The following is a 26,599-nucleotide window of genomic DNA, read 5'->3' as shown; positions in this document are numbered from 1 at the left end:
GTGAGGTGGGGTACAGCGGGCTTCCCCTCCTCCTTCTGGTGTCAGACGTCAGCCCCTCCTTCAGCTCCCAACATCCAGAGGTCTCCTCCCTGGCTTGGCCGCTCTTCCCCGTGTTCCGACACCACCTCTTCCCAGCCCCCCGCGGCCAGTGTCAGAAGCCGTCACACCACACGGGTCACCTCAGTCTTTCCCACCAACCTGGACCTGGGCCCCTCGTCTCACCCCAAACGGCACAAAAATGAAGATGCCATTTCATCCTTCTTTTTATTCTCGGAATACAGTGATATTAAAGCCCACGAGGTATTGGGCTGGACCGGCCCTTGTGCGGGCTCTGGTGCTTTGCAGGGGGCACCACGGGCCCGGGAATGTGAAAGCGCGTCTCTAAAGGGCAGCAGTAGCTACCGCGCCAAGCTCAACAGGCTCACCAGCCCGGGCGTGTGCGAGGCAGGCCTTGGCACTAGCTCTCGGAGAAGAAGGGGGGTGACAGCAACGGGGAGGGCGAAAGACGGGGATCCTCCTCTCCTTTCTCCTACTACTTAAGGACAGAGGCACGGGACCCCGCAAGGGCCCAAGTAGGTAGTAGGCGCTGGATCCCATAGGGGGAGGCCAGGCGCTGCACGGCCGGTTAGCCGGCTTTGCTGGGAGGTGGGATACTGGTCATGAGAAGGGAGACAAACTGTTCCAGTTTTCGTGCAGCTTGTTTCCCCGCCTCTAGCACTTCCTCATGATTCACCCTCTCCCGGGTTTCATAATCCAGGATGACTTTGTTAGTGATGAGAGAGAAGCCAAACACCCGGAGTCCACAGTGCCTCGCGACTATGACTTCTGGCACCGTGCTCATGCCTGATGAGGAGAAAGGGAAACCACCGTCAGGATCCTCGAACGACTCTTCAGCTTTTGGCCTCATCTCCACTCGTGACCCACTGGCCATTTAACGGCTCAAAAAAGTCCTCCACAGAAGCGGCTCGTTTCCTACCCAGCTTAGGTTTCTCTGTATTGCTTAAGCAAGTGTGGGCCCTCGGAGGGCCTGGAGGGCCTTACACACTTCTTACAAAGTTACCGTTATTTCTAGACCTGTTTCTGGTCATTTCGAAGTCAGTTCTAATGATGCAGTTCCATCTTCCAGGTACAGAGTGGCTATTAATAATATATCTTTTTAGGATAATCTTTAGAAACAGTCATGGAGGGAGGCCCGGGGGGGCTCAGCGGTTGAGCGTCAGCCTCTGGCCCAGGGCGTGACCCCAGGGTCCTGGGATCGAGTCCTGCATCGGGCCCCCCCGCAGGGAGCCTGCTTCTCCCTCTGCCTGTGTCTCTGCCTCTCTCTGTCTCTCCCTCATGAATAAATAGATAAAATCTTTTTAAAACCCCCCAGAACAGTTTAACTCAATTTTCCCTGAGTCAGTCTCTCAGACCGCCACCTAGGTCTCAAATCTTTTACCCCCTTCCGTCCCTGTTTGGTAGGTCCCTCCGTCTCAGCCCTCCAGCCGTGACCCCCGTCTCACCAACAGCATCTGCCCCCAGCTGCTGCAGCAGGGAACACTCGGCCACGGTCTCATAGCTGGGGCCTGTCACCATCACATAGGTGCCTTCCTTCAGCTCTCTCTGCTCCCCCATCTGTTTCCAGGTACTGTGAGCCTTCTGCCTCATGTCCCGGTCATAGGCATCAGACATGGCAAGGAAACGGACTCCGAACCTAGGGCACAGGTTGCAATCTCAGGTTACTGGAACCACATGAGCTCTCTCCTAACTCCCACCCACATCCTTAGACCCTATCCAACTATAAGAAAATAATGAAGTTAAATTCAATTCAACAGACAGATACGCACCTTTCATCATTGGGCCCTTGAAGGGGGTTCCAACCACTGAAGCCTGGTAGGTTGATGTGATCACGGATCAGCATAATATCTCCAACCTCAAACTCACGGTTGAGTCCTCCGGCTGCATTGGTGACCACGAGGGTGTCCACACCCATGAGGAAGAAAACTCTCACGGGGAACGTCACCTTACAGGTGCACGATAAAAGATCAGAAAGGGTTTTTAAAAATTTCACCAATTCAGCCACACGGCTGTGCAAGGTGTCTATCACGGGAGAAGAAAAAGGAGGGGGCCCAAATCTACATAGCCCAGGTAGCTCAGAGATAAAACAAGACTGAGACCTCTCTGCCCCCCTTCCGCAACCTTCCAGGCTGACGCTCCCAATTCACCTTCGAGAGCGAGTAGCCTTCATACATGTGGAACCTGCCCTGCATCATCACGCAGACTTTGCCATTCAGGAACCCAAACACCAGTCGACCAGCATGACCCGGCACTGGATGCAAAACAGAGGAGAAAAAAATGGGGTGATGCTTTCATGGAACATGTGCACGGAGCACCACTACGAGCCAACTCATTGAGCTCAACGTGTGAGGTATAATGCAGACAAGCAACACATGATCTCGTCCGGAAAGCTGAAATCTGGTGGAGGTAGAAATAAATCAATCAGGGCAGCCCGGGTGGCTCAGCATCGGGCTCCCTGCACGGGGCCTGCTTCTCCCTCTGCCTCTCATGCATAAATAAAATCTTTTTTAAATACTAGGAAAAAAAATCAATCATAAGCCTACTAAGTATGTAAGTACATCCTATGAGCTAGGCTATGGGAATATGAATGTTCTGTGTGAACAAAGTATCAAAGGAAAGGAGGAAAGGTTTTTTTAAAGAAATTTGAAAAGAATGAGAAAGCCATACTACAGAGAATAAAAGTGAGTAAAAACAGAACAAGTGAGCAATAATAGTTGCAGTGAATGTAGTCATCCTAGATCACTTTTCCAAGAACTTAAGATTCTCAAAATGTATATTCTTTTTTTTTTAAAGATTTATTTATTTATTCATGATAGACAGAGAGAGAGAGAGAGAGAGAGGCAGAGACACAGGCAGAGGGAGAAGCAGGTTCCATGCGGGGAGCCCGACACAGGACTCGATCCCAGGACCCCGGGTCACGCCCTGGGCCGAAGGTGGTGCTAAACCGCTGAGCCACCGGGACGTCGCTCAAAATGTATATTCTTACCAGTTACTCTCACTAGACCATGTGCCTCCTCACTCTTGAAAGGGAGCTCGTGGTATATTCTAGCTCCCTAAAGAGGCTACTGAACAGCGGGCAAAGGCGCGGAGTCTGGACCCACAGGACAACTGTGGGAATACAGGTCCCTGGTGGGGCCCGCAGGGGTGTGGGTCCGCTCCCCACGCAGACATAATAGCCGCTATTACCGCCTCCCTATCTGGCATTTCTCCTCTGATGGCCTCGGCCACCCATCCCCCGGGGGAATGGGTGGTGAGAGAGAGGAACCAAAATCAAGAAGAAGAGTTGAGGGACCAGAGACAAAAAACCTTATAAAAAAAAAATTTACCAGTAATACAGCGGAAATGAGTTAGGAAACCCTGAGTATTAAAAAAAATAATAGGTTGAGGGACACCCAGGTGGCTCTGTTGGTTAAGTTGTCTGCTGGGGGCCTGGGATGGATCCCCACATAGGGCTCCCTGCTCAGCAGGTCTTTATTCTAAAAAAAGATATTTCTAGGGCAGCCCGGGTGGCTCAGCAGTTTAGCACTGCCTTCGGCCCAGGGCGTGATCCTGGAGATCAAGGATCGAGTCCCACGTCAGGCTCCCTGCATGGAGCCTGCTTCTCCCTCTGCCTGTGTCTCTGTCTCTCTCTCTGTCTCTCTCATGAATGAATAAATAAAATCTTAAAAAAAAAAAGAAATTTCTAAAAAAAATTCCCCTATGGGACGCCTGGGTGGCTCAGCGGTTGAGCATCTGCCTTTGGCTCAGGTCATGACCCCAGGGTCCTGGGATCGAGTCTGACATCGGGCTCCCTGCAGGGAGCCTGCTTCTCCCTCTGCCTGTGTCTCTGCCTCTCTCTGTTTCCCATAAATAAATAAAATCTTTTTTTTTTAATTTTTATTTATTTATGATAGTCACACAGAAAGAGGGAGAGAGAGGCAGAGACACAGGCAGAGGGAGAAGCAGGCTCAAAAAAAAGTTGATAAAGTTTAAAAGTCAATCTACTAATCACTGAAGTACGGCGCCCTTGGGTGGGGGGTAGGATGGAACGGAGCCAGGGTCATTGCTATCCCTCTTAGAAAATTTTGCCCTCGCTCCGTCTCTTCTTAGAGATTCGATCGATTGATCAGTCTTAGGCAGACTGTGCATCGACGGCCAGGAGGTGCTGGGCTCGTAGCTCACGACCTCGAGATCAGACCTGAGCTGAAACCAGCTGGCCCTCTCTCTCTTTAATATTTCTTTTCCCGATCCCCATTGCCACCTCCCTGCTCTGGTCGCCCCATCTTGCTTCAAAGTGTTTGAAAAACAACTGTGGAAAGTTTTAGCTCTATAGAGAAAAGAGTTAGGACGGTGGAAGTGTACAGAATAAAGTAATTGAAGCCAGTTATCTGAGAATTAATAAGTAAACCAAATAAACTACCTCTGCCCGTATTTTACCTGGCCCTCACGCCTTCCATGGTCCACCCCCACCCCCGGCCGAGAACTGGCTAAGGTCATTAGTTTAAGGTTCACGAACCCTAGGTGAAAGCACGCTTTCAGAGGCCATAAATAGAAAAAGGTCGGGGAAACGGAGAAGATTAAGCCAACACCCAGAGCAGCAAAGGGAAGTGCGGGGCTGCTCCGGGGCTCGCCCACAGGGGACCCCTAAACCCGGAAGGGCTAATCCGATTTCTTATATGTAACAGGCTCCGACTCAACCTCGTTTATGGCTTTCACTCCAGTCTAGTCTCTCAGTGTGAAAGGGGGACGGGCAGGAGCGGATCTCGACACCGCGGCATCCTGCAGGGGGCTGGGTCACCTAGGGGCAACTTTACCTGCTCAAAAGTCCATCTCCTATTAGCAATGAGGACTTGGGTGTTGCCCCACATGGGTATTTTTCTTGCTCCTAAGTTGAAGGCAGGGCCTCTCCCCAGTTTTAAGTAAACTCCACCCCAACGTGGGACTCGAGGTCCTGCCCCGTGACCAAGTGTTGCATACACCAGGTTCCCCCACCTGCCTCTTTTCGGGGGGAGCCTTAGCCTGTCCCGGCCGCTCCTGGGATGCTGATATGCTACCTGCAGAGCGTCCAGGAGTCTGCTCCTCTCCCCCTCCAAAGGGTCAGTGGCATCAGGTCTCGCCTAGTCACGCATTATGTGTCTTTTGTCAGCAGGAACACGGCAGCCCGTGTGTTCTTTTGCTGCTCGGCACCAGCGGGTGCCTTGACCTGGGGCTGGAGCAGGGGAGGGGGAGCTGCAAAGGGCAGGAAGACGCGGGGCAGGGCTTGCCAGACTGTTGGGGCTGCAGGCACCATTGTACCCGTCTAATCTGCAGCCGGAAAGCAGGGAGAGGGGCCGTGTGGATGCGGCAACCTCATGGATGCGGCAACCTCGTGGTGGGGCGGGGAGCAGGTGGGCCAGGTTCTGCGGAGCTTTCTGGGGGTGGTGATCAGGGCAGCACGGAAGCCTGTCACCGCGTGGTACCCCCCACGCACACGCCCCGTCTACTGTGAAATCACTCCCGCGGGAGTTTCCTTCTGCAGTCCCCCCGGCTCCTGGAGGGCTGGTCCTCACCAAAGCCACTGTCCCCAGTGAACGGCTGCAGAGGACGGCCTGCGTGTGGGCAGGCGCTGCCTCCCGCGGCCCCAGGGACCCGCAGCCCGAGCGTGGCCCAGCCCAGCCATACCTGTACTACGGGGGAAGTTTGGTATCTCGCTGTAGTCAAAGCTCTGGGCCTCCGTCAGTCTGTCCGCCAGATTTCCCAACCCGGACCCACAGATGACCGCCACCTGCGGCCGGTGCTTGGTGCGGCACAGAAGCCACTTGGCGGTGTTCTGATAGTCTTCATACGTAAATCTAGGAGAAGAGGAAAAACCAAGTAAGTTTCTCTCCCGTCCCAAGGGTGTCGCAGACTCATGACCCTCAGTGCACGAAGGCCTGGTGGCTGTGCCGGGTGGCCGGGGTCACCGAAGCTAGCTGCAGAGCTGCCGAGGCCCACATCGCTGCTCTCAGAGGGGCCGCGCTAGCCCCCCCCACTCCCTTTCATGCATCACACCCACCCAAAAGCCCCAGGAAACTCCCTCCGCATTCCAGGGCCCTGCAAAAGTTAATGACACTTACGTTTCCATCCCCCAGCCCTACTTCTGTTTTACTACCACTGGCAGGTTTGTTGGACACACAGAGTAAGCAGGAAGGCGGCAGAGGGAGAGGGAGAAGCAGGCTCCTGGCTGAGAAGGGGCTCATCCCAGGACACACACTCCCCGCCCCCTGCAGCCGCTCAACCAGCTGAACCCCCCAGGCGCCCTCAGTGGCAGGTTTGATACCTCCGCACGAGAGGAAGGGACCAGAGCCCACAGAGGAGTACAGTGGAATAATCAAATCAAGGAGATGAAAGGGTGGGTCTAAGGATTAAGACCTATTTAGGGCAGCGACAAGCCCAACGCAATCCTCCTACCCCTTCCATCACTAAGATACTCAAAATGTAGTTAAGACTAACCTGAGGGCAGGCATAAATCCAATTTCCTTTTTTTCTTTAACATTTTATTTATTCATGAGAGACACCGGAGAGAGGCAGAGACCCAGGCAGAGGGAGAAGCAGGCTCCATGCAGGGAGCCCGACGTGGGACCCCAGGGTCACGCCCTGGGCTGAAGGCAGATGCTCCACTGCTGAGCCCCCCAAGGGCTCTATTTTTCACAAAAGCGTTTTAGGAAATTCTGATTAAAAACCAGCTTTAAAAAACAAACAGGTTTAGGAATTTCTGGCCTAGAGGAAGCACAACTCACCCTGGCTTCTAGTCTCAGTTGTATCTTTTCAAGCCAATAACCTGTTTCAAAGTCTTCCCCTGCCCGCCCGTGCCAGGGGTGCCCCGGGAGGGGGCGCTTCTGGTGGGGGGGCGCCCCAGGGCCTTGACCCCACCGACGCGGGCCTGGGCGCCCAGCCCAGCCCCTGCCCTACCCCCGCCCTGCCCTGCCAGGACGTGCGCCCCGCCCTCTCCCAACCCTGCTCCGCCCCACACGCTGGGGGGGACTGGGGGGGGACCAGGCGGGGGGGAGGGGAGGACCACGGGGGGGAGGGAGGGGACCAGGATGGGGGGGACCACGGAGTGTGGACGGCGGGGGGGGCACCATGGAGGGTCCAGGGAGGGGGGTGGATCATGGAGGGGGAGGGACCGCGGGGGTCACCCAGACGGCACCCAGCGGGCCAGGCACCCAGCGGGCCAGCAACGCCGTCCTCCTTGGGCCCCAACCCCCCGCACCCCTGCGCCCCCCCCCCCCCCCCCCCGGCCCCGACCTGCTGCGCGGGGCTCGGTCCTCGCTCCGCCCCCTCCCGCGCGCTCGAACCTAAAACCGCACGTTTTGTTCCTAAAGACCGTCCGCGCCCTCCTGTCAGACACGCGGGCGGGAGACCCGGGCCGAGGAGGAGCCCCCCCCCCCGGGGCGGACGAGGGGCTCGGTCCCGGACCCCGGGGTCACGCCCTGGGCCGCAGGCGGGCGCCCCGGATCTTAATTTCCTTAAAAAAAAGCGTTAAGTGTCAGTGGGCTCCGCGGCCGGGGCGGACCCTGAACTCCGGCCTGCGAGACCCGGCGGCGGTCCCGGCCCCCGGAGGGAAGGGGAGGGAGAGGGAGAGGGACGGGGAGGGGAGGGGGGCCGGGTCGCGCTGGGGCGCCCCCCGCGCCCCCTCGGGCTCGCTCCCCGCGCCGCCTACTCACCCGCTCTCCATGGTGCCGCCGCCGCTCTCCCGGGACTCCGGCAGGGCGCAGGGCCCAGAGCCCCGGCCCCAGAGCCCCGCCCCGCCCCGCCCCGCCCTCCTCTCCCCTCCTTCTCCCTCCTCCCTCCTGCCTCCTCCCCTCCCCCCGCCTCCTCCCTCTTTCCCTCCTCCCTCTCCCTCCTCCTGCTCCCTCCTCCTCTTTCCCCTCCTCTCCCTCCCTGCCTTCCTCTCCTCCCCCTCCCACCCTCCCCCTGCTTCCTCTCCTTTCCCCCGTCCCCTCCCCCTCCTTCCTCCTCCCTCTCCTCCCTCCCCCTGCTTCCTCTCCCTCCCTCCCCTCCCCCTCCTTCCTCCTCCCCCTGCCTCCTCCCTCCTCTCCCCTCCCCCCCACCTCGCCTTCCCCCGCGGAAGCCCCTGCGCCGCTGCAGCCCGAGGCCCGCTCCAGCTCGCGGCCACAGCAGCCACCGCCGCCGGGGCCGAAGGACGGAGCCAGAGCCGGAGCCCGAGGCGGCGCCCGCGTGCACAGCGGAGAGGAGCGAGCGCAGACCCGGGAGACTCGGGGGCGGCGGAGCGAGCGCCCCGCGGAGGGGCCGGAGGGGACGGGGACCAGGAGGGGCATCCGCGCAGGCTGACAACGAGCCGCCTCGCAAGGTGACGGCTGGCTCAGGGCCGTGGTCCCCGCTGGACGTCCACCTGCGCCCCGGGACCGCCAGGGCCCAGGAGCCGCCCACAGCCCCGCGGCAGGTGCGAGGCCCCACTGCCCTGGGGCCCTGGGCGCCGTCGGGCTCCGTCCTCCCCCTTCAGGGATCGCCCCGTGCTGCCCCCCTTGACCCTCGTGCTCGCCCTCGGGCCATCTGGGTCTACCGGGCTCGAAGACCCCTTCCTACAAGCCACATCCCGCAGAGGAGGGAAGGCAAAGGTCACAGATGCGGAAGGTCATGCGAAGCCTTTGGCCAAGCAATGGCGAAAAAACAGAGCATCAGTAATTTGATTATAATAAGAAAGGAGAACATAAGTACAATAATATATATTATTTGTAATCTGGATCCTGCATGGGCTCCACGTCCTGTGGGGGCTCCACTGAAAAGGTCTGAAAACTTAAAAGCTAAATCGACTTCTAGAGCTCAAAGAAACTCCTTTTAATAAGGGCAAGTTTAAGCACTCCGGTGGTTTTCCACTGAGTCTGTCTGTGAAGTGTTACCTGGTGCATCAGGAAGTCCCGGGGTGACCCAGACTCCCGGAGCAAGAAGCCCAAAGGCCTCTGCCGCCTAGCACGACTCACGCCCGAGAACCTAGAGACCATTGCACTCTATGGCCCTCGCCATGGACCTGGCCGTTCTATTAACAGTCCAGGACAGATTCCTAATCGTGGCCTCATTTGTAGCAGATCCTCCCAGAAAAAAAAATCCCCAGTTCTAAGGAAATCCATTCCTTCATCCTGTGATGAAGGATACATCCTGTACCCTGTGGGAGGTCACAGTCCTGAGAATGTCCCTAACAACTGTCTTCTTCACCTGGGTGGTCATTGATAAAGGATGGAGCTTGCTTGCTTCTGTGGTGAGTATTTAGGGCAGGAGAGATCCCTGTGACCAAGTGAAATACAGTGGAGAAACTGGAGTTTTTAGGAGACGGTGTCCTGTCCCTCTCTGACTGTCTACGATGAGGGAGCTGAAGGCAAGCTGAGGACAAAGCACAAGCTGACAACCTGCACCACCACCCCAAGGTGGGATATGTGTGACATTCCTCAGGCATTATTGGCTGCCCTAAAACTAAGGGAAGGGAAAAACAAATGGTTAACTAATAGAGATCACAGTCCCGCAAGACAGGAGTCTCTCATTTTCCAATGTCTTATTACAAGGAAAAGCCTTCTTATCAATAGCCTAACTCCCAGAAAAACAGAATTCAATTTCCTGGATCCCTAATATCACTTTCCCTTCCCTTGAGGAAACAGAGGCCGAAGGGAAGGTAAACAATTAAATGTCTTTATGACCCGCAGCCCATTGACTAGGAGAGTAGGACATTCCTCCAGGAAGCTCCCAACTGTCTGTCTTCATGTTAATGCTTTACTAGAATGAAAAACAATCCCGCTTGACAATAGCTAGGCCTCCAGCATCCTGAGAGCCTCCCTTAGCACATCAAAGTCCTTTTGGACATCTCACTTTTTCCTTACTTCCCCTGACTCCTGAGTATAGAATCAGCCATTCCTCACAACCCCAGTGTAGCAGCTCTTCCTGCCCAAGGGTCCTGTCCCTGCTTTCACAAAAGCACCTTTTTAGGGTTTAGCGCCGCCTGCAGCCTGGGGTGTGATCCTGGAGACCTGGGATCGAGTCCCACGTTGGGCTTCCTGCGTGGAGCCTGCTTCTGCACCCCCCCCGCCCCTCTCTCAATAAATAAATAAATCTTAAAAAAAAAAAAAAGCACCTTTTTTGCACCAAAGAGGTCTCAAGAATTATTTCCTGGCCATTGGCTTCAGACTTCACCAACATTCAAAAACTACGTTATCCAGGCAGTCAAATGTCCAAGGTTGCCTACAGGCATGGACAAAAATATAACCTGTGGGAGGGTAAATATTCCTTTTCATGTCTGATTATCCATAGACTCACTGTGAGTATGGGAGGTAAGACAGGAGACAATCAAATCTGTTTTGTTTAAGCAGCGGGTAAATGCTTCTTTTGATAGCAAACTTAGTTGAAAGAACCTTTTGCGTAGGAAAATCTTACAAAAAAAAAAAGGAAAAAAAGGAAGAAAAGAAAAAAAAGAAAAGAAAAGAAAGAAAAGAAAAAAGAAAAGAAAAGAAAAGAAAAGAAAAGAAAAGAAAAGAAAAGAAAAAAAAGAAAAACTCACGGCCAGAAGTGTCTATTGGAAAACCAGTTAGGCTCCGATGTGTTTTTATGAGCCAAGTGTAAGCGGCAGGTAGTTTTATTTATTTATTTATTTATTTATTTATTTATTTATTTATTTATTTATTTATTTTTTTTCCAGCAGGTAGTTCTTGATGAAGTTTAGAACAGGGTGGGAGAGTGAATTTTTCCGTGAGAGGTGTTGACCAGGTCAGTTCTTGGGCAGAGGTTAGGGTAAAGCAAGGAGGTAAGACTGTTTTAACACAGTGAGTAAAATCAGAAGAGGTTTGATTTAGGAAGTTTAAGAGTGACCAGAGGTTGTAACCATGGATGACCAAAGGTGTATTTTATCTTCCATAGCCTGTAGTTGCTTGATGGTGGCAGATCCAACAATTGGGAAGATTTCCTACCTGTGCTAGGCTCTAGGATGTTTATTTTTTTATTTTTTTAATTAAAAAAAATTTTTTTTAAATCTACGATAGTCACACACACAAAGAGAGGGAGGCAGAGACACAGGCAGAGGGAGAAGCAGGCTCCATGCACCGGGAGCCCGACGTGGGATTCGATCCCGGGTCTCCAGGATCGCGCCCTGGGCCAAAGGCAGGCGCTAAGCCGCTGGCGCCACCCAGGGATCCCTAGGATGTTTATATGATTGTTTCCTCAGGGAGAAAACAGGGAGGAGGCATTAAGTCAGGAAAATCATCTCTTTAAGGGAGAGAAAGGAAAAAAAAAACTAATATCTTATTTTTATTTTTATTTTTGAAACTAATATTTTAAAAAGATTTTTGGGCAGCCCTGGTGGCGCAGCGGTTTAGCGCCGCCTGCAGCCCGGGGTGTGGTCCTGGAGACCCGGGATCAAGTCCCACATCAGGCTTGTTGCATGGAGCCTGCTTCTCCCTCTGCCTGTGTCTCTGCGTCTCTCTCTCTCTCTCTCTCTGTGCCTCTATGAATAAATAAATAAAATCTTTTAAAAAAAGATTTTATTTATTCATTCATGAGAGACAGAGAGTGAGGGAGAGGCAGAAACATAGGCAGAGGGAGAAGCAGGCTCCCTGCAGGGAGCCTGACGTGGGACTCAATTCCGGGTCTCCAGGATCAGGCCTTGGGCTGAAGGCAGGCGCTAAACCACTGAACCACCCGGGCTGCCCTATTTTAAAAATATTTTATTTATTTATTTGAGAGAGAGAAAAAGAGAGCGCAAGCAGGAGCAGGGGGAGGGGCAGAGGGAGAAGCAGACTCCCCACTGAGCAAGGAGCCCAATGCAAGACTTATTCCAGCACCCTGGGATCATGACCTAAGCCAAAAGCAGACACTTAATCAACTGAGCCACCTAGGTGCCTGAAAAGAACCTAATTTAAAGGAGGGTAATAGTGGCATCAGTTTAAGAGCCAGAAGTCACTACAGTAGTAGGAATGTTTGTTTAGCCAAAGGAGAGATTTTACCCCCAACTTTGTGTGAAAGAGCAAAGATCATAAAGATTCCAACAAGAGGACAATAATCTAAGTATTTCAACCAGCTTAATTGTCCTTCCTATTATCACTGCAATAATTGGCATCTATGGGGTGTTTTGTTTTGGGAAATGGCAAACAATAATGCGATTACAGTAAATTAAAGAGCTTAGGTGATGAAGGGAAACCGAAGGGTTAAACAGAGTGTTATCTCTAGGAGAAGGATCCGTAACTGGTCTGGTCCTGACTCCTGGGAAAGCGCTCTACACCAGGTGATGGCTTCTGGTCTAAGTCTCGAAGAGTGACTTGGAATAGGTTAAGTTTTCTGGAAATTCTTAGTTGTAGGTCTATGGTAGGCAGAGATGACCATTTAGGAGGCTTTTCTATTTTTTTAAAAAGACTTTATTTATTTATTCATGAGAGACACAGAGACACAGGCAGAGGGAGAAGCAGGTTCCATGCGGGGAGCCCGATGCAGGACTCGATTCTAGGACCCTAGGTCTATGCCCTGGGCCGAAGGCAGGTGCTGAACCGCTGAGCCACCCGGGCTGCCCCTCTTATCACCATTCTAATGTGTCAGATCACATATATATTGCAGGACATGTCTCTGTAGACAATCAGGGAGAGAGGACTGATTGTTAGGACCTTTCCATAAATTTCATGTGGGGTCAAATTTACAACCTTGTTATGCCCATTTCCTTCTATGTTGTCAAACAGTTAACGGTTGGACTTCTGTTATTTTATCTTTTTGATCATCAGCAAATTCAGGACACATGGATATTTGCAGGTAATGAGTAATAAGGTAGGGGCTGACTTAAAGCAGCTTAGTAGCTGTATCAACCAAATGATTTCCTTTGCTTTTCCCTATGTTTGCCATAGCATGTCCTGGAATTTTAATAATCACCAAAGATTTGGGCAGTTTGGAAAGCATTTAAAAGATCTAATATGAGGGATCCCTGGGTGGCGCAGCGGTTTGGCGCCTGCCTTTGGCCCAGGGCATGATCCTGGAGACCCAGGATTGAGTCCCACGTCAGGCTCCCGGTGCATGGAGCCTGCTTCTCCCTCTGCCTGTGTCTCTGCCTGTGTCTCTGCCTCTCTCTCTCTCTCTCTCTCTGTATGACTATCATAAATAAATAATAAAAAATTAAAAAAAAAAGATCTAATATGAAAAAAAAAAAGATCTAATACGGGGCGCCTGAGTGGCTCAGATGGTTAAGTGTTTACCTTCAGCTCAGGTCATGATCCCAGGGTACTAGGATCAAACCCAGCACAGGACTCCTAGCTCAGCGGGAGCCTGCTTCATCCTGTGTCCCTCCTCTTACCCCCGGTCATGCTTTCTCTCTCTCAAATAAATTAATAAAATCTTAAAAAAAAAAAAAATAGGGACACCTGGGTGGCTCAGTGGTTGAGCATCTGCCTTTGACTCAGGTCATGATCCCAGATGTCCTGGGATCGAGTCCCGCATCACGCTTCCCCGCAGGGAGCCTGCTTCTCCCTCTGCCCGTGTCTCTGCTTCTCTCTGTGTGTCTCTCATGAATAAATAAATAAAATCTTTAAAATAAATAAATAAATAAATAAACAAACAAACAAATAAATAAAGGATCTAATTTGTAAAAACTATTTTTTGTTTTCTGTTCAGAAGTCAGGAAACCTCTTTATTTCCAGAGCATACCAAAATCATGAGCACACCAAAGGCCTATCTACTATTGGTATAAAGGTTAGCAGCTTTATCTTTACCTAGAAAATAGGCTCTAGTTCATGCCAGAGAGCCCTGCCTGCTGAGCAGAAGCAGCCTCCGGCCTCCGGTATGGTTGTAGCCTCAGGGTTTCAGTTAAGGATGTTACAGCATCACTGGCTCAGTAGTCACTGGCTTCATCCTTTAAGTAGGATCTGTCAGTAAACCAGGTTAATCCAGCATTCTTTTTTTTTTTTCTTTTTAAGGATTGTATTTATTTATTTGAGAGAGACAGTGTGTGTGAGCGGGGGCGGGGAGGAGCACAGGGAGAGGGACAAGCAGACTCCACGCCGAGTGTGGAGCCCACGCGGGGCTCAGTCTCACAACTCCAAGATCACACCCTGAGCAGAAATCAAGAATCGGACACTTTGTGGACTGAGCCACCCAGGTGCCCCTAATTCAGCATTCTTGAGGGGGCATTTCCTGTTCAGCAATTCAAGGGGTTAGGAGTTGGTTAGGCAGCATTAAACGGTCATGAGAGTTTTCATCACTTGTCAGAGGAAGAATGACAGGGTTTAAGGGCGATGGTCTCATTGCAGGGACCATAGGTGGGTGGGGAGCAAAAGAATTTTGTAGGTGACCCTGCCAGTATAGGTAAGAGCTGAGTGTGAGGAGAGCTAACAAATCTTCTAGCGAGCAGGGCACATAGATGGTAAGGACAGAGCCCATCGCTGTTCCTGTTTAAAGGTGAATTTATTTCCTTGACAGAGAGCAAGCCCAAGCAGCAGGAGCTGGGCAGGGAGCGCCAGGCTGAGAGCAGAGAGCCCAGTGTGGGGCAGGGTCCCAAGACCCTGGGACCATGACCTGAGCTGAAAGCAGACGCTTAACCAGGTGCCCTTTATGCATTGTGGCAAGTTGGCAGTAGCTGCAGTTCCCCTCCATCAAGGAGGGAAGTGCCTGGTCTAACTGTTGGCTCTAGTATCCCGTGGACCTGTGTTGACCCCCATGGCACTGAGAAAGTACGCCTAGGGCACTTCTCTTTCTTTGGTGGACAGAAAGGAAAAAGCAACTTGCGGTTTAGGTGACCCAACGCAGGGAGGTCATGAAGGCTGCCTTTATTTTTTATTTAAAGGTTTTATTTATTTATTCATGAGAGACAGAGAGAGAGAGAGAGAGAGAGAGAAGCAGAGACACAGGCAGAGGGAGAAGCAGGCTCCATGCAGGGAGCCCGACGCGGGACTTGATCCCGGGTCTCTAGGATCGCGCCCTGGGCTGAAGGCGGCGCTAAAAGGCTGAGCCACCCAGGCTGCCCCATCTCAGGGTTTTAAGTTGGAGCCCCACACTAGATGTAGAGATTACTTAAACATATAGAAATCTTAAAAAAAACAAACAAACACAAAAAACCATAAAAAACACAGAAACAGTAACCAAGAAATATTCCTGAGGTCTTTCATCAGGTTCAGATGTAAAAATATTCTCCTCTTTTGGGAAAAAGATATGTGTGCCTCAGGGGCCTCAAGGAAATCTTCTAAAAGATGAATTACCACTGAAGGACTAAAAGGAATTGGCCAGTCCCTTGAAGAGGGACTCAGTCCCTCTGAAAGAGGACTGGTGATAATTTTAAACTAGTTATAGGTATATTAGAAACTGCTACCATCTGAGTAGTTCCAGTACCCTGGGGCAGAGGGTGGGGCGGGGGGCAGTGGGGTTAAGGACAAGCAGTGTTGTCTAGGTGTCTACAGGGACTCTGGTCACTTCATTTCCCACAGTGAAATCCATCTCCTCCAAAATTTTAATCTGGAGGGTGGAAAAATAAACAAAAACCCTTTGGGGGCCGAGAATGGCCCTAATGTTGAAATTTGGCTTGTTTTCCTGGGAAAGATGCAGTGAAATTTGGGGGCTAATCAAACTGTCATAGCCTCTCAAATTTGAGACAGTTCCTCCAATGTCCAGGCTTTTTCGCAGTAGTGGCAATCCCTTAGGGGGTGATGTGCCTGGAGAGTTTTGGTAGGAAAGTTTAATTAATTTTTTTAATTGCAAAAAAAAAATTTTTTTAATTGCAGGTACATAACCTACGTTGCTTATATTTGGGTATTTAGGGCTTGTGTGAGTTTCCTTTTTGTATCGTTTTGAATAGGCTGGAAGAGCTGCCCAGCAATAATTAACTAGGTCAGGGGGTTGGTTGCTTAGCAGCCCGGTTAAATTGCAGTGTTTTGAGTTTCAAGTTTCTCTTTCAAACCTTTAATAAAAGCAGAATTTAAAAGGGTGGAAGTATAATAGTCAATTTCTTCAATGCCGGACAATTGTTTAAAATTTTTCTCAAATCTTGCAAAATAATAAAAAACACATTCATCAGATCTTTGAACACATTTTTGGATTTTTTAATTTTCTGGTCGATAGTATGGGGGAAACCAGCAGGAATCTTTTTGTGGTCTTTTAGCTAATTTTGAGGCTTCTTTCATGTCGAGAGCCTTTTTGTGGGGAAGTCCAATAGAGGATCTCTCCGTCCCTTTTTTTGCATCCATTCTCTGGCAAGTCTTTCACCTACGAACATGTGAAAGAGCTGATAAAGATCAGAGAATCCTGGCTTATAAATTTGGACTACAATCAAGAATTTTCTAGCAAACCCAATAGGGTTTTCCTTAGGGTTGGGGAACTCCTTGGTAATAGCTCAGGGCTCAGTTTTAGTCCAAGAAGAATGAGACACCAGGCGTCCTAAAATGTCGTCTCCTGGCTTAACTTTAACAGGGGTATTTCCTGAAGAGGCTCCAGATAATCATCGTAGAAGGGAAGTTCAGCAGGCCGGGGAGGGAGGGATGGTGCACAAGTAAACAGGGGCTGAAGCAGCTGGAGGAAGGGTGGAGCAGCCAGGGATTCTTCTAGTTCAGAAAGTCTCTGAGACAATTGAGCATTTGCCTTGGTTTAGAACTAGTGTCCGGGAAGGAAGCAGGTTTTGAGTCATTAACATTTTGAGGCCTTGAAATGCTAATTAAAATAAGCTTCCCATTTGGGTTGCTGTTTAGGCTTATACCCTTTCTTGATTGCACGGGTTGCACTGATTGCACAGATTAATTTGGGAATCTTGAAAGAGCCCAAGTTGGCCAATTAAATTTTAAATCATCCCAGGTCAACATTGTCCAGACAGGCAGGACTTTGCAGGATGAAGGCCAGTAATTTTTACACATAAAACCATCCAGGGCAGCGGGGGGGGGGGGGGGGGGGGGGGGGGGGGGGGCGGGGCTCAGCAGTTTAGCGCCACCTGCAGCCTAGGGCGTGATCCTGAAGACCCAGGATCGAGTCCCACGTCGGGCTCCCTGCATGGAGCCTGCTTCTACCCTCTGCCTGTGTCTCTGCCTCTCTCTCTCTCTGTGTCTTTCATGAATAAATAAATAAAATCTTAAAAAAAATAAAACCATCGAGATTTCCAAGAGAAGACTGCCTAGCAGCGTATGCCTCAGAAAGCAATCCTTCCATTTTTTTTAAAGTTTTTTTTCTTATTTATTCATTTGAGACAGAGAGACAGAGAGAGAGAGAGAACGAGAGAACACATTAGCAGGGGGAGAGGCCGAGGCCCAGGCCGAGGGAGAAGCAGGCTACCCATTGAGCCAGGAGCCTGATATGGAGCTTGACCTCAGGACCTGGAGGTCACGACCTGAGGTGAAGGCAGATGCTTAACCATCCGAGCCAGCCAGGTGCCCCAATCTTTCCATTTTCAAGAGAGACCGAGTACTCACCCAGCAACAGCAGGAAGTGAGGTCCTGAGGCCAGCTGGGCAGAGAACACTCCCGTAGAGCAGAACCTCAACGTGGGAAGTTCAGATCACAAGACTCACAGACTCTGCCTGGGACCACTGGGGAAATAACGAGGCACAACTGACTGTGCAGGTACCTTATCTGAATCCGTGTAGGGCCACGTAGGGCTGTGTAGGGCGAGGAAGGAGGTGAGGGGCTCTGCAGGCCCACTTGAGATACCGCGTAACGTCAAACAGAATTTGCAATGAAGCCGTGCAACAAACGAAAATTTATTTAAATGTCCCGGTACGCTGGGAAAAGGATACTCAGTCACTCTCCTGCCTGATGTCCAGGTTGGGGGTAATTTTTCTTAAGAGCCCTCTTTCATTCTCCTAACACATCCCGGTTTGGACAATGAATTACGTGGTGAACACACTTATGTAGCACATCACGGACGTATTCTCCACTCCCTGGCCACTGTCCTCTTGACATAGCCTTATCCAGCTTTATCCTTTAGGGTGTGGCACCCAGAGCCAAAAACTAGAAGTCTCCACGCGTGCCTTGAACTGCGCAGGCTGCAGAACAATGCGGACCTCCCATAATCTCAACACTGTCTCAGCACCGGGCACGGAATATGGACAAAGACCCTATTAGTGGCTACACAGTGTCATAGGCTCACGTTAAGCAACTGAAATCTTCAAAGGCTTTTTTTTTTTTTTTTACCTAGGATGCTCCTTTTGTAAATAAATTTTTCAAAATGATGAATTTACTCCTGACACATAAAACTGTTCCTCTCTTCTGTATTTTCTTCCAGCTACGCATCCCCTTCTTTTAGAAGTCCGTTAATAGTGGAACTCTCCGGACTCCTAACATGCATTCCTCTGTGTGGCAGACACTGCTTATACGTTTTATGAAACATATTGGTGGGCCTGACCTTCTGTAACAGAGTCCTAAATTGGCAGACTCTTAGGACCACAGCGATGATCACATCCTACCTACCCCCCAACCCAGGCAAACTGCACCCTAGCCGCCTAAAGAGCAGCCCCATCGGGCGCTAAGGCCTGGACCGTGAGCTCCCAGGAGCCCCACAGCCCTCCGGCTGCTGCTGCTTGTATCTTTTAATGGTCTCACTTCCTCAGGCCACCCTAGCTCTGATGCTTGGATATTTTTTGCTCCTACTGCCTGGCCTCTGATCCCTTTCTCCTCCCTTGAATAATATCCCGTCCCTCCCCCTCCCGCAGATCAGATCCATGAGTAAGGAGCCCTTCTTCCAGCAGACCGTAGGTATTTCTTTCTGAGTCCTGCCCTTTCGTGCTTGGTGTGACCCCAGCTGTGCTCTACTGTTGACAACCGGAGACTATCTGAGGCAGGAAGAGGATTCCCTGCGTCAGCTGGAATTCAAGGTCATGAAAACTACTGGGACCTCCTGCCCATTTCCTCTTCGAGAACTTCATCATCACATTCTGGAACTTCATCCCGCCCTTATCTCCCAACCTACAGTTCATCCTCTGTATCCTTTAGCTCATCCTCTAGGCCAGGGCTTGGCAAACTAAAGCCCACAGGCCACATGGGACCACTGCCTGATTCTGTTAACAAAGTTTTCACCTGGGTGGCTCAGCTGGTTAAGGGTTTGTCCTCAGCTCAGGTCAGGATCTGGGATCAAGCCTCGCCAGAGGCTCCCTGCCCATTGGGGAGCCTACTTCTCCCTCTGCCTCCCCTCCCCACTTATGCATACACTCTGTCTCTCTGCTTGTCTCAAAAAAAAAAAAAAAAAAGACAAAAGCAGATCTAAGAGATACCAAGTATGGCTTGAGTGAAGGTGGACAGTCATAAAAGGAAGGTTTTGGAGTGTAAGTGTAACCACAGTACATATTAACGAACCCTGCTCCATTCTTTTTTTTTTTTTTTAACCCTGCTCCATTCTAGAACAGCACTTGCATTGGTGTACCAGAAACAGCAGAAGGAGCAGCAGACTGACCTGTCCCCTTGTAGACATACAAACCCTTCCCCGTTTTGTGTCTGTAGGACCCAGCATCTAAGTAGCAGCTGCCTTGGGAAAGTTGTGTCTCAAAATCAGAACCCAGGTGAAGGCTCCAGCTCCTGCAGCAGCCACAAGTGCGAGGTCAGCAGCAATTCCTTTACCATCATATACTTGGGGTGGGTTGTTCTTCCTTCCATGTTAGGCTCCGTGGAGAGGCCTCTGGCTAAATCGGCTGTGAGCCCCGGATTCATCGCTGCCTCCCAGATGGAAGGCAGTTACAATTTCAGCTATGACGTGGGGAAAATCCAGGTGTGGTTCAGGCTCCCGTAGAGACTACACGAGGCTGGTGGGGACACTGCCCGTAAAGGTTGGGTTCAGAGGTTACCAGGAGACGTCCCAGTTCTCTGGTTTCTGGGGCTAACGCAGAACTCTCATCTCAAGGGTTCTTCCGGAAAAGGCAGCCATTCCGGTATTATTTTCAGTCAAGGAGACTCTACACTTAACAGACCTGAGCTAGAACGTTCTATCGGTCTCCAGCAGACATTTACCAGGACTTTCAGCTGGAACTGTCTTCCTGGACTTCCCTGTATTTCCTCTTCCTTCGGCAACGGGGTCCTTCTCATCAGTACTTGCATAATTAGAGGAAATTATTTTAGTAACACTTAAAACAAAAATGATCTCTTCAAGGTGACTCACCTTCATTCTATCCTCCATCATTAATCCCAGAACAGTAGCCTACTCACCCTATATTTACATAATTAAGGAAATCCTCCCACATTGTTCTTTACATAACAACGGGTCATTCACCTTGACTTATGACCCTGCTGTACCTCGAAACACCAAACAAAGTTGAAAGAACAAAGAAAAAAGTTCCCCCTAAGGGGGAGAATCCTACACATTTATCTCTGCCTTGGTAACCATTTAGTAAGGCACTTTGAGAGGTTTGAAAATTGCAGGTATCCCCTCGTTTTTTTTTGCAAGGTCAAGTTAGGCCTCTTTGCTATTATGATAAGACCTACATCAGTACAGGTATCCCTCAGAAATACCGCGGGTTCAGTTCCAGGCCACTGAAACAAGGAGAATATCACAACAAAGTGACACAAATGAGTTTTTTGGTTTCCCAATGTTGGGGCCAGGCGGGAAGGGAAACTCCTCAAGATGGCGGATACGCCAAAATGGCTGAGGTTCCTGTCACCACCTCCACTTGGGACGACAGCTTGAGCAGACCCTTACACCTCTCCTTTGGACTTCCCCAACCGAACCCAATGCCCTTCAAACCCCAGAGGAGGAAGTCGCCTTTGGTCGAATTGCAATCCTTCCTTTGCATAGTGAGGGTCACTCTGACTGGTTGGATTGCAATCCTTCCTTTGCATATGAGCCAACCAATAGGAAACCGTTCTGCCTTACAACGTTATGTAAACCCCCGACCACCTTGTCTTGGCGCGACTTCCTCGACTCACTCTCTTTCCCCCCTGAGTCGTGGAACCTCCTCCGAGGGTGCCTGCAATAAAATCTGTTCTTGGACCCTCGCTTGCCTTGGCGGTCTCATTTCCATCTAGTTACTAAAAAACTTAACACCCAATGTATATAAAATATATATTTACACAACTGTAGCTTATCAAGTGTACAACAGCAAAAGTACACATCTTACTTAAATACTGCTGAAAAATGCTAAACCATTAATAGTAATTAAAAAAAAACCCCAAAGACATGTACTTTGTCCTCATAATGCAGTAAAGAAAATGTAAATGTGATTTATTTTTGGAACAACATGCTTAGTTGGAGATAGAAATAATCCAAAGGAGGTGAAACCAACTCAAACATGCATTCAAGAAGGAGCGTAAAAAAATAACTTTAAATTCCTAGGATCCGTTTCCACCTAAGGAGGAGCTGAGAAGGGAGGAGCCCTTGGTATCCTAACCCAAGGTTATTTCCGTAATGAGGCTTACTCATAGTTTTGAAATTTTCGTAACGTCGTGATTTATTAGTGTTGCTTTTGGAAGGGATGGTTTGCATGAGGCATCCAACCATGGAACAAAATTTCCCACCTGGTGAAAAAAAAAGGGGGGGCTCAACAATCACCGGAGCTTCTGGTAAATTGCAGTGACGGATCACAGGTCACCTCAACCAGTGCAAGGATAATAATGGGGGAAAAAAATTAATGGGAAAGTTTGAAATATCGCAAGAATGACCAAAACGTGACTCAGACCCTAAGTGAACAAATGCTGTTGGGAAAAGGGCGCTGAGTAATCTGCTTGACACGGGGTCGCCACAACCTTCAATGTACAAAAAAAAAAAAAACCCAAAAACCAAAAAACCCCAACCAAACCGCAATACCTGCGAGGAGCAATAAAGCCAAGCGCAGGAAAACAAAGTGTGTCTGTAATTACTCTCCCCAAGCGGGGAAAAAAAAAATCTGGAGGGTTTCCATTTTTTGAAAAAAAAAAAAAAAAAAAGCAACCCCCCCCCAAAAAAACAAAACCAAAAAAGCGGAGCAGCAGCTGGGGGTTCCGCAGGAGGCGGCCGCCAGCCGGAGCCTCCCGGGACGAGGCGCGGCGTCCAGGGCCGCGCAGCCTGGGCCCGGGCGGGAGGGGTGTGCGGAGGCACCAGGGCGGCGGAGGCGAAGTGGGGTCAGGGCGGGAAACGGCGCGGCCGCCCGGGCTGCTGGCGGGGTTCCCGGGCCGTCGCCGTGACCTCGGGCAGCAGGGACCGCGCCTGGGGCTCGGCCGCACCCGCGAGTGGGTCCCGCTACACAGGGGCCAGGCGTCCCCGCGCTGACCGTCGGCTCTCGGGCACCAGGCGGCACCAGGAGCGCCCGCGGACCTGCACCCGCGCACCTGCGCCCGCCCCCGCACACTCACGTCCCCGCGCGCAGCCGCCCGGGCCACCTGCCCCCCGCCCGCTCCTGAAGCCACGCCCCCGGCCTCGCGTTCGGACCAATACAGCGGCACCCCGCCCGTGACGTAACCGGAGGCCAGTCAATAGGAGGCCAAGCCCGGCCGCAGAGGCGGGGCCCCGCAGCCGTGCCTCCGGCCCAATGAAGAGCCGGGCAGAGCGCCCCCGCGCGGGAGCGTAACTGCGGACGCGCGGCGTCCTGAGCACGTGACCCGCGCCCGCCGCGGCCCGGCCCCGCCCCCTGGGCTGGCGGTAGCGCGATGGCCACGCTGCCAATGGCTCGCAGCGCCTCTCGTCACGTGCGGGCGTTGCGGGCCCCGCGGCCTCCGGGAGGTCATGTGACGGCTGACGTCAGCGCGACGCGCCCCAATGGAGAAGCAGAGCCGCCTCGGCCGGACGCAGCATGGATTCGTCGCCGCGAATTACGGCGCGGCCGGGGTGGGGCCGGCTCGTCACGTGCCTGCGGGGCGGCCTCGGGCGGGGTAGGCCGCTGGTCGCGGGGCGAGCGGGCGCGCAGGCGCCCTGGGGACCCGGTAGCGGCGGCGGCGGCAGCGGCCGGACCCGGATCCTGGGCCGGAGGCGGCGGCGGCCATGGCGGCAGACGGAGAGCGATCCCCGCTGCTCTCCGAGCCCGTCGACGGGGGCGCCGGCGGCAACGGGCTCGTGGGGCCGGGCGGGAGTGGGGCCGGGCCCGGGGGCGGCCTGACGCCCTCCGCGCCGCCGTACGGAGCCGGTAAACATGCCCCGCCCCAGGGTAAGCCGGGGTGGGCCCGGGGCGTCCCCGGGGGCCGCCGGGAGCGGGAGGGGCGGGGCGGAGCGGGGGCGGGGCCTCGGCGCCGGGGGCGGGGCCCGGCACCAGGTGCGGTAGGGGGCACCTGCACCGGGCGGGGGCGGGGCGGGACCCCAGCGCCAGGTGCGGGGGCGGGGGGGGCACCTGCGCCGGGGGCGGAGCGGGACCCCAGCGCCAGGTGCAGGCGGGGGCGGGGGCACCTGCGCCCGGTGGCGCCGCGGCCCCCGGGGGGAGGGCTTGCGAGGCCCGTCGGGGGGGGGGCCTGCAGCTGGTGCCCCCCAACCCCCCTTTCCTGTGCAGCGTTCCCCCCGTTCCCCGAGGGACACCCGGCCGTGCTCCCCGGCGAGGACCCGCCCCCCTACTCGCCCCTGACCAGCCCGGACAGCGGGAGTGCCCCGATGATCACCTGCCGCGTCTGCCAGTCTCTCATCAACGTGGAAGGCAAGATGCATCAGCATGTAGTCAAATGTGGCGTCTGCAATGAAGCCACTGTGAGTTACGCGCATCTGCGAATCGGGCCCCGTTTCCTAGATCCTCTTTCTGGTCCTCGACTCTAGAGCCCGGCCGCCGGGCCTCAGCCGAGGGCTGGCCATGAAACCCGAGTTTCAGTTTCAGGAGTCTCCTCACCGTCCCCCGGACGCCGCCCGCCAAAGCCAGTTCAGCATCCCGCACCTTGACCCCCATCCCGGATGCTCAGCCCGGTCTCACGCGCTCGGCTTTTCTCCGTTATTCTGTCCTAGCTGAGACCTCGTCTCTCTGATCTCTCCTCGGAAGGTTTTTTTTTGGAGGAAGTGGAAGGGTTTGGAATTCGAGGTTTGCTTACCGATGTCCTCCTTGTTGTCTAGCCAATTAAGAATGCACCTCCAGGGAAAAAATACGTCCGATGCCCGTGTAACTGTCTCCTTATCTGCAAAGTGACTTCCCAGCGGATTGCCTGCCCTCGGCCCTACTGGTAAGAGGCGTATGGTGGGGTGGGGAGGGAAGGGCATCAGTGGGGAAAAATTGGAAAGCCTTAGGATGATTGTTTGCAGAGAACACAAAGGTAAGAGAGCCTGGTGTTTATCCAGGAGGAGGAAAAGCTGCAGACTAGTGTGGTCTTAGGATGTAGCCACATTTGTCTTCTGTCACTGGGATGAAATGGTGTCCTTTAGGGAAATAGAGAGTCTAGGGGACTAGGTGAATTATCGGGGGATAAAAGGGAAATTAGAGATCTGAAGTTTAAGCAGTGCTGTTTATCTAGATTCCCTGGGGGTAGGGTTGGGGGGAGGTGGGGTATGTTACGTGTACAGAGTAGAGGGAGTGGAGGGTTCGAGGACGGGTAATAGATCCTTAGGATTAAATGTTATTTACACGTCATCATTTTTTTTCTTTACAGCAAAAGAATCATCAACCTGGGGCCTGTGCATCCAGGACCTCTGAGTCCAGAACCACAACCTGTGGGTGTCAGGGTCATCTGTGGACACTGCAAGAATACTTTCCTGGTGAGGAGGAGTATTGGGAAGCCTTGGACAGAGAGGGAGAAACAGAAGTAATGGTGAACGTATTTCTGAGTTATAATAATGAGTCCTTAGGAGGTCTGCTCTGATTTCTCTTCTGTTCCCATTTCCTGCCCTCCCCTGCCACAGGGCCTTCACTGGACGTGACGCTGCTTCTATTAATTGGCTTCCCCTTTTTTTGTTCTCCGTAGTGGACAGAGTTCACAGACCGAACCTTGGCCCGTTGCCCTCACTGCAGGAAAGTGTAAGTGATTGGAGAGTGACATTGTTGAACTAGCTGCTGTGTAACACGGGAACAGGTACAGGACAACCTGCAGGGCCGTGGCAAGCGTCCATTTGTTTGCCTCCCCACAGGTCATCTATTGGGCGCAGATATCCACGAAAGAGATGTATCTGCTGTTTCTTGCTTGGCTTACTCTTGGCCGTCACTGCCACTGGCCTTGCTGTGAGTAACCTTGACCCAACCTGTTTCATTCTTCAGTCTCCTCTCTGTAGCGTAAGATTTGGGAAACAGCTACCCTAAAAAAAGTGAAAGAAACGGATTTTGGTGGTTTTGTCTTGTTTTAACGTGTAGGTGAGCTGAAATTGGCAGGTAACTGATAAACTTGATTATTGCTATAGGAGTAAAAGCCAGGGACGCCTGGGTGGCTCAGCAGTTGAGCATCTGCCTTTGGCCCAGTGTGTGATCCTGGAGTTCCGGGATCGAGTCCCACATCAGGCTCCCTGCATGGAGCCTGTTTCTCCCTCTGCCTATGTCTCTGCCTCTCTCTTTGTGTCTCTCATGAATAAATAAATAAAATATTTTTTAAAAAAGGAGTAAAAGCCAGCCGTCGTCTTTGTGCAGAAGATAGGGCAGTAGAGACGTGGGTTAAAAGTTGCTCACTTGTCAGACGCTAAGAAGAACTGATAGGTGTCTGGGATTGTATCCGGGACTTAATGTAAGTCCCTGGGTGTCTGGGACTTAATGTATCTTTGTAGAGGAGGGAGCAACAACTGGGTCTTTAAGGAGGTCCCTCGAAGGTGGATACACATGGATAGGGAACCAGGGATTGAAGTTTCCATCCTCTTACCAGTGTTTCTAGAAAGTGGTGAGAAAGCAACAGTAATTCCATCTCCCTCCTCCTTCCTCAGTTTGGCACGTGGAAGCACGCACAGCGATATGGAGGCATCTACGCGTCCTGGGCGTTCGTCATCCTGTTGGCTGTGCTGTGTTTGGGCCGGGCCCTTTACTGGGCCTGTATGAAGGTCAGCCACCCTGTCCAGAACTTCTCCTGAGCTCCACGATGACCCACAGACTGTGCCTGGCCCCTCCCTGGTGGGGACAGTGACACTACAAAGGGAACCATGGTCAAAGGCTCCCTCGGCCTCTATGAGGGGAGCCAAGCAGCTGCCTTCCTTTTCCCTGGGGAGAGGTAGGAAGGAACCAGGCCCTCACCTAGGTTTGGAGGGGTGGAGAAGACCACTGCTGGCCATCTGCTTTCCTCCAAGGGCTGCTGTGTTTAGGGTGTAGCAGGCAGGACGTTGCCCCTAAACCTGGGTCCTAAAAGAGGGTCCTAGCCTTGTCCTTCCTAATATGCTCCCTGAGAGCCATTCCTGTCCCTTAAACATTCCAGGGCAGGGTGGGGGTGGGTAGCCCTGGGGGTTCCCTCCCTCTTGTGCACCATTAGGACCTTGCTGCTGCTATTGCACTTCACCAGGGGCTGGCTCTGGCCTCAGTACCCTCAGTCTCCTCTCCCCCCATTCCGGTGTCCTAGGGGGGTGGGGTCAGCCGCTGCTCTGTACAGAACTACAGGAACTGATGTGTATATAATTATTTAAAGTGGGATACGTTCCCCTAGTCCTGTAATTTCCCTTAATTCCTCCTTCCAACCTTACTCCCTAGTTGCGGTGTTGAACTGGGCTGGGTAGGGTCGCTCTGTCTTGGGGGAGGCTAGGGAGTCATCCTGTGCTTGTAAATAAAGAAGGTCGTGACTATCCTTCTCCAGTTGTTTATCTTTATATGTGAAAAGACGAAGGCAGTTTGTAG

At 52.2% G+C, this 26,599-nt stretch overlaps 2 protein-coding genes and 1 long non-coding RNA gene across 7 annotated transcripts in view; 1 reads left to right on the top strand and 2 right to left on the bottom strand.

Moving 5' to 3' along the window:
- LOC112654636 (uncharacterized) overlaps positions 1-26,599 on the bottom strand; it is a 112,210-nt gene that overhangs the window by 50,602 nt on the left and 35,009 nt on the right. The gene's annotated exons all lie outside the window — the stretch shown is intronic.
- LOC112654456 (purine nucleoside phosphorylase) lies at positions 246-7,854 on the bottom strand. Its single transcript, XM_025438997.3, has 6 exons — positions 7,722-7,854; positions 5,698-5,867; positions 2,205-2,308; positions 1,827-2,002; positions 1,503-1,693; positions 246-843 (listed from the first exon to the last, which is right to left on the bottom strand). The coding sequence occupies exons 1-6, from the start codon at positions 7,730-7,732 to the stop codon at positions 626-628; spliced, it is 870 nt and encodes a 289-aa protein (XP_025294782.1). The 5' UTR covers positions 7,733-7,854; the 3' UTR covers positions 246-625.
- On the top strand, positions 22,793-26,552 carry PIP4P1 (phosphatidylinositol-4,5-bisphosphate 4-phosphatase 1). 2 transcript variants are annotated; one of them, XM_025438934.3, is made up of 7 exons: positions 22,793-23,020; positions 23,378-23,568; positions 23,923-24,029; positions 24,453-24,558; positions 24,765-24,817; positions 24,928-25,018; positions 25,705-26,552. In XM_025438934.3, the coding sequence occupies exons 1-7, from the start codon at positions 22,879-22,881 to the stop codon at positions 25,846-25,848; spliced, it is 834 nt and encodes a 277-aa protein (XP_025294719.3). In that variant the 5' UTR covers positions 22,793-22,878; the 3' UTR covers positions 25,849-26,552. The 2 variants fall into 2 exon arrangements, with proteins under 2 accessions (XP_025294719.3, XP_025294718.3); XM_025438933.3 differs by having other exon boundaries at positions 22,794-23,041.

The sequence above is a fragment of the Canis lupus genome, chromosome 15, assembly GCF_003254725.2.
Source record: "Canis lupus dingo isolate Sandy chromosome 15, ASM325472v2, whole genome shotgun sequence".
Taxonomy (NCBI): Eukaryota; Metazoa; Chordata; class Mammalia; order Carnivora; family Canidae; genus Canis; species Canis lupus.
The sequence above is the reverse complement of the archived record's forward strand: the minus strand, read 5'-3'. Positions and strand labels throughout refer to the sequence as shown.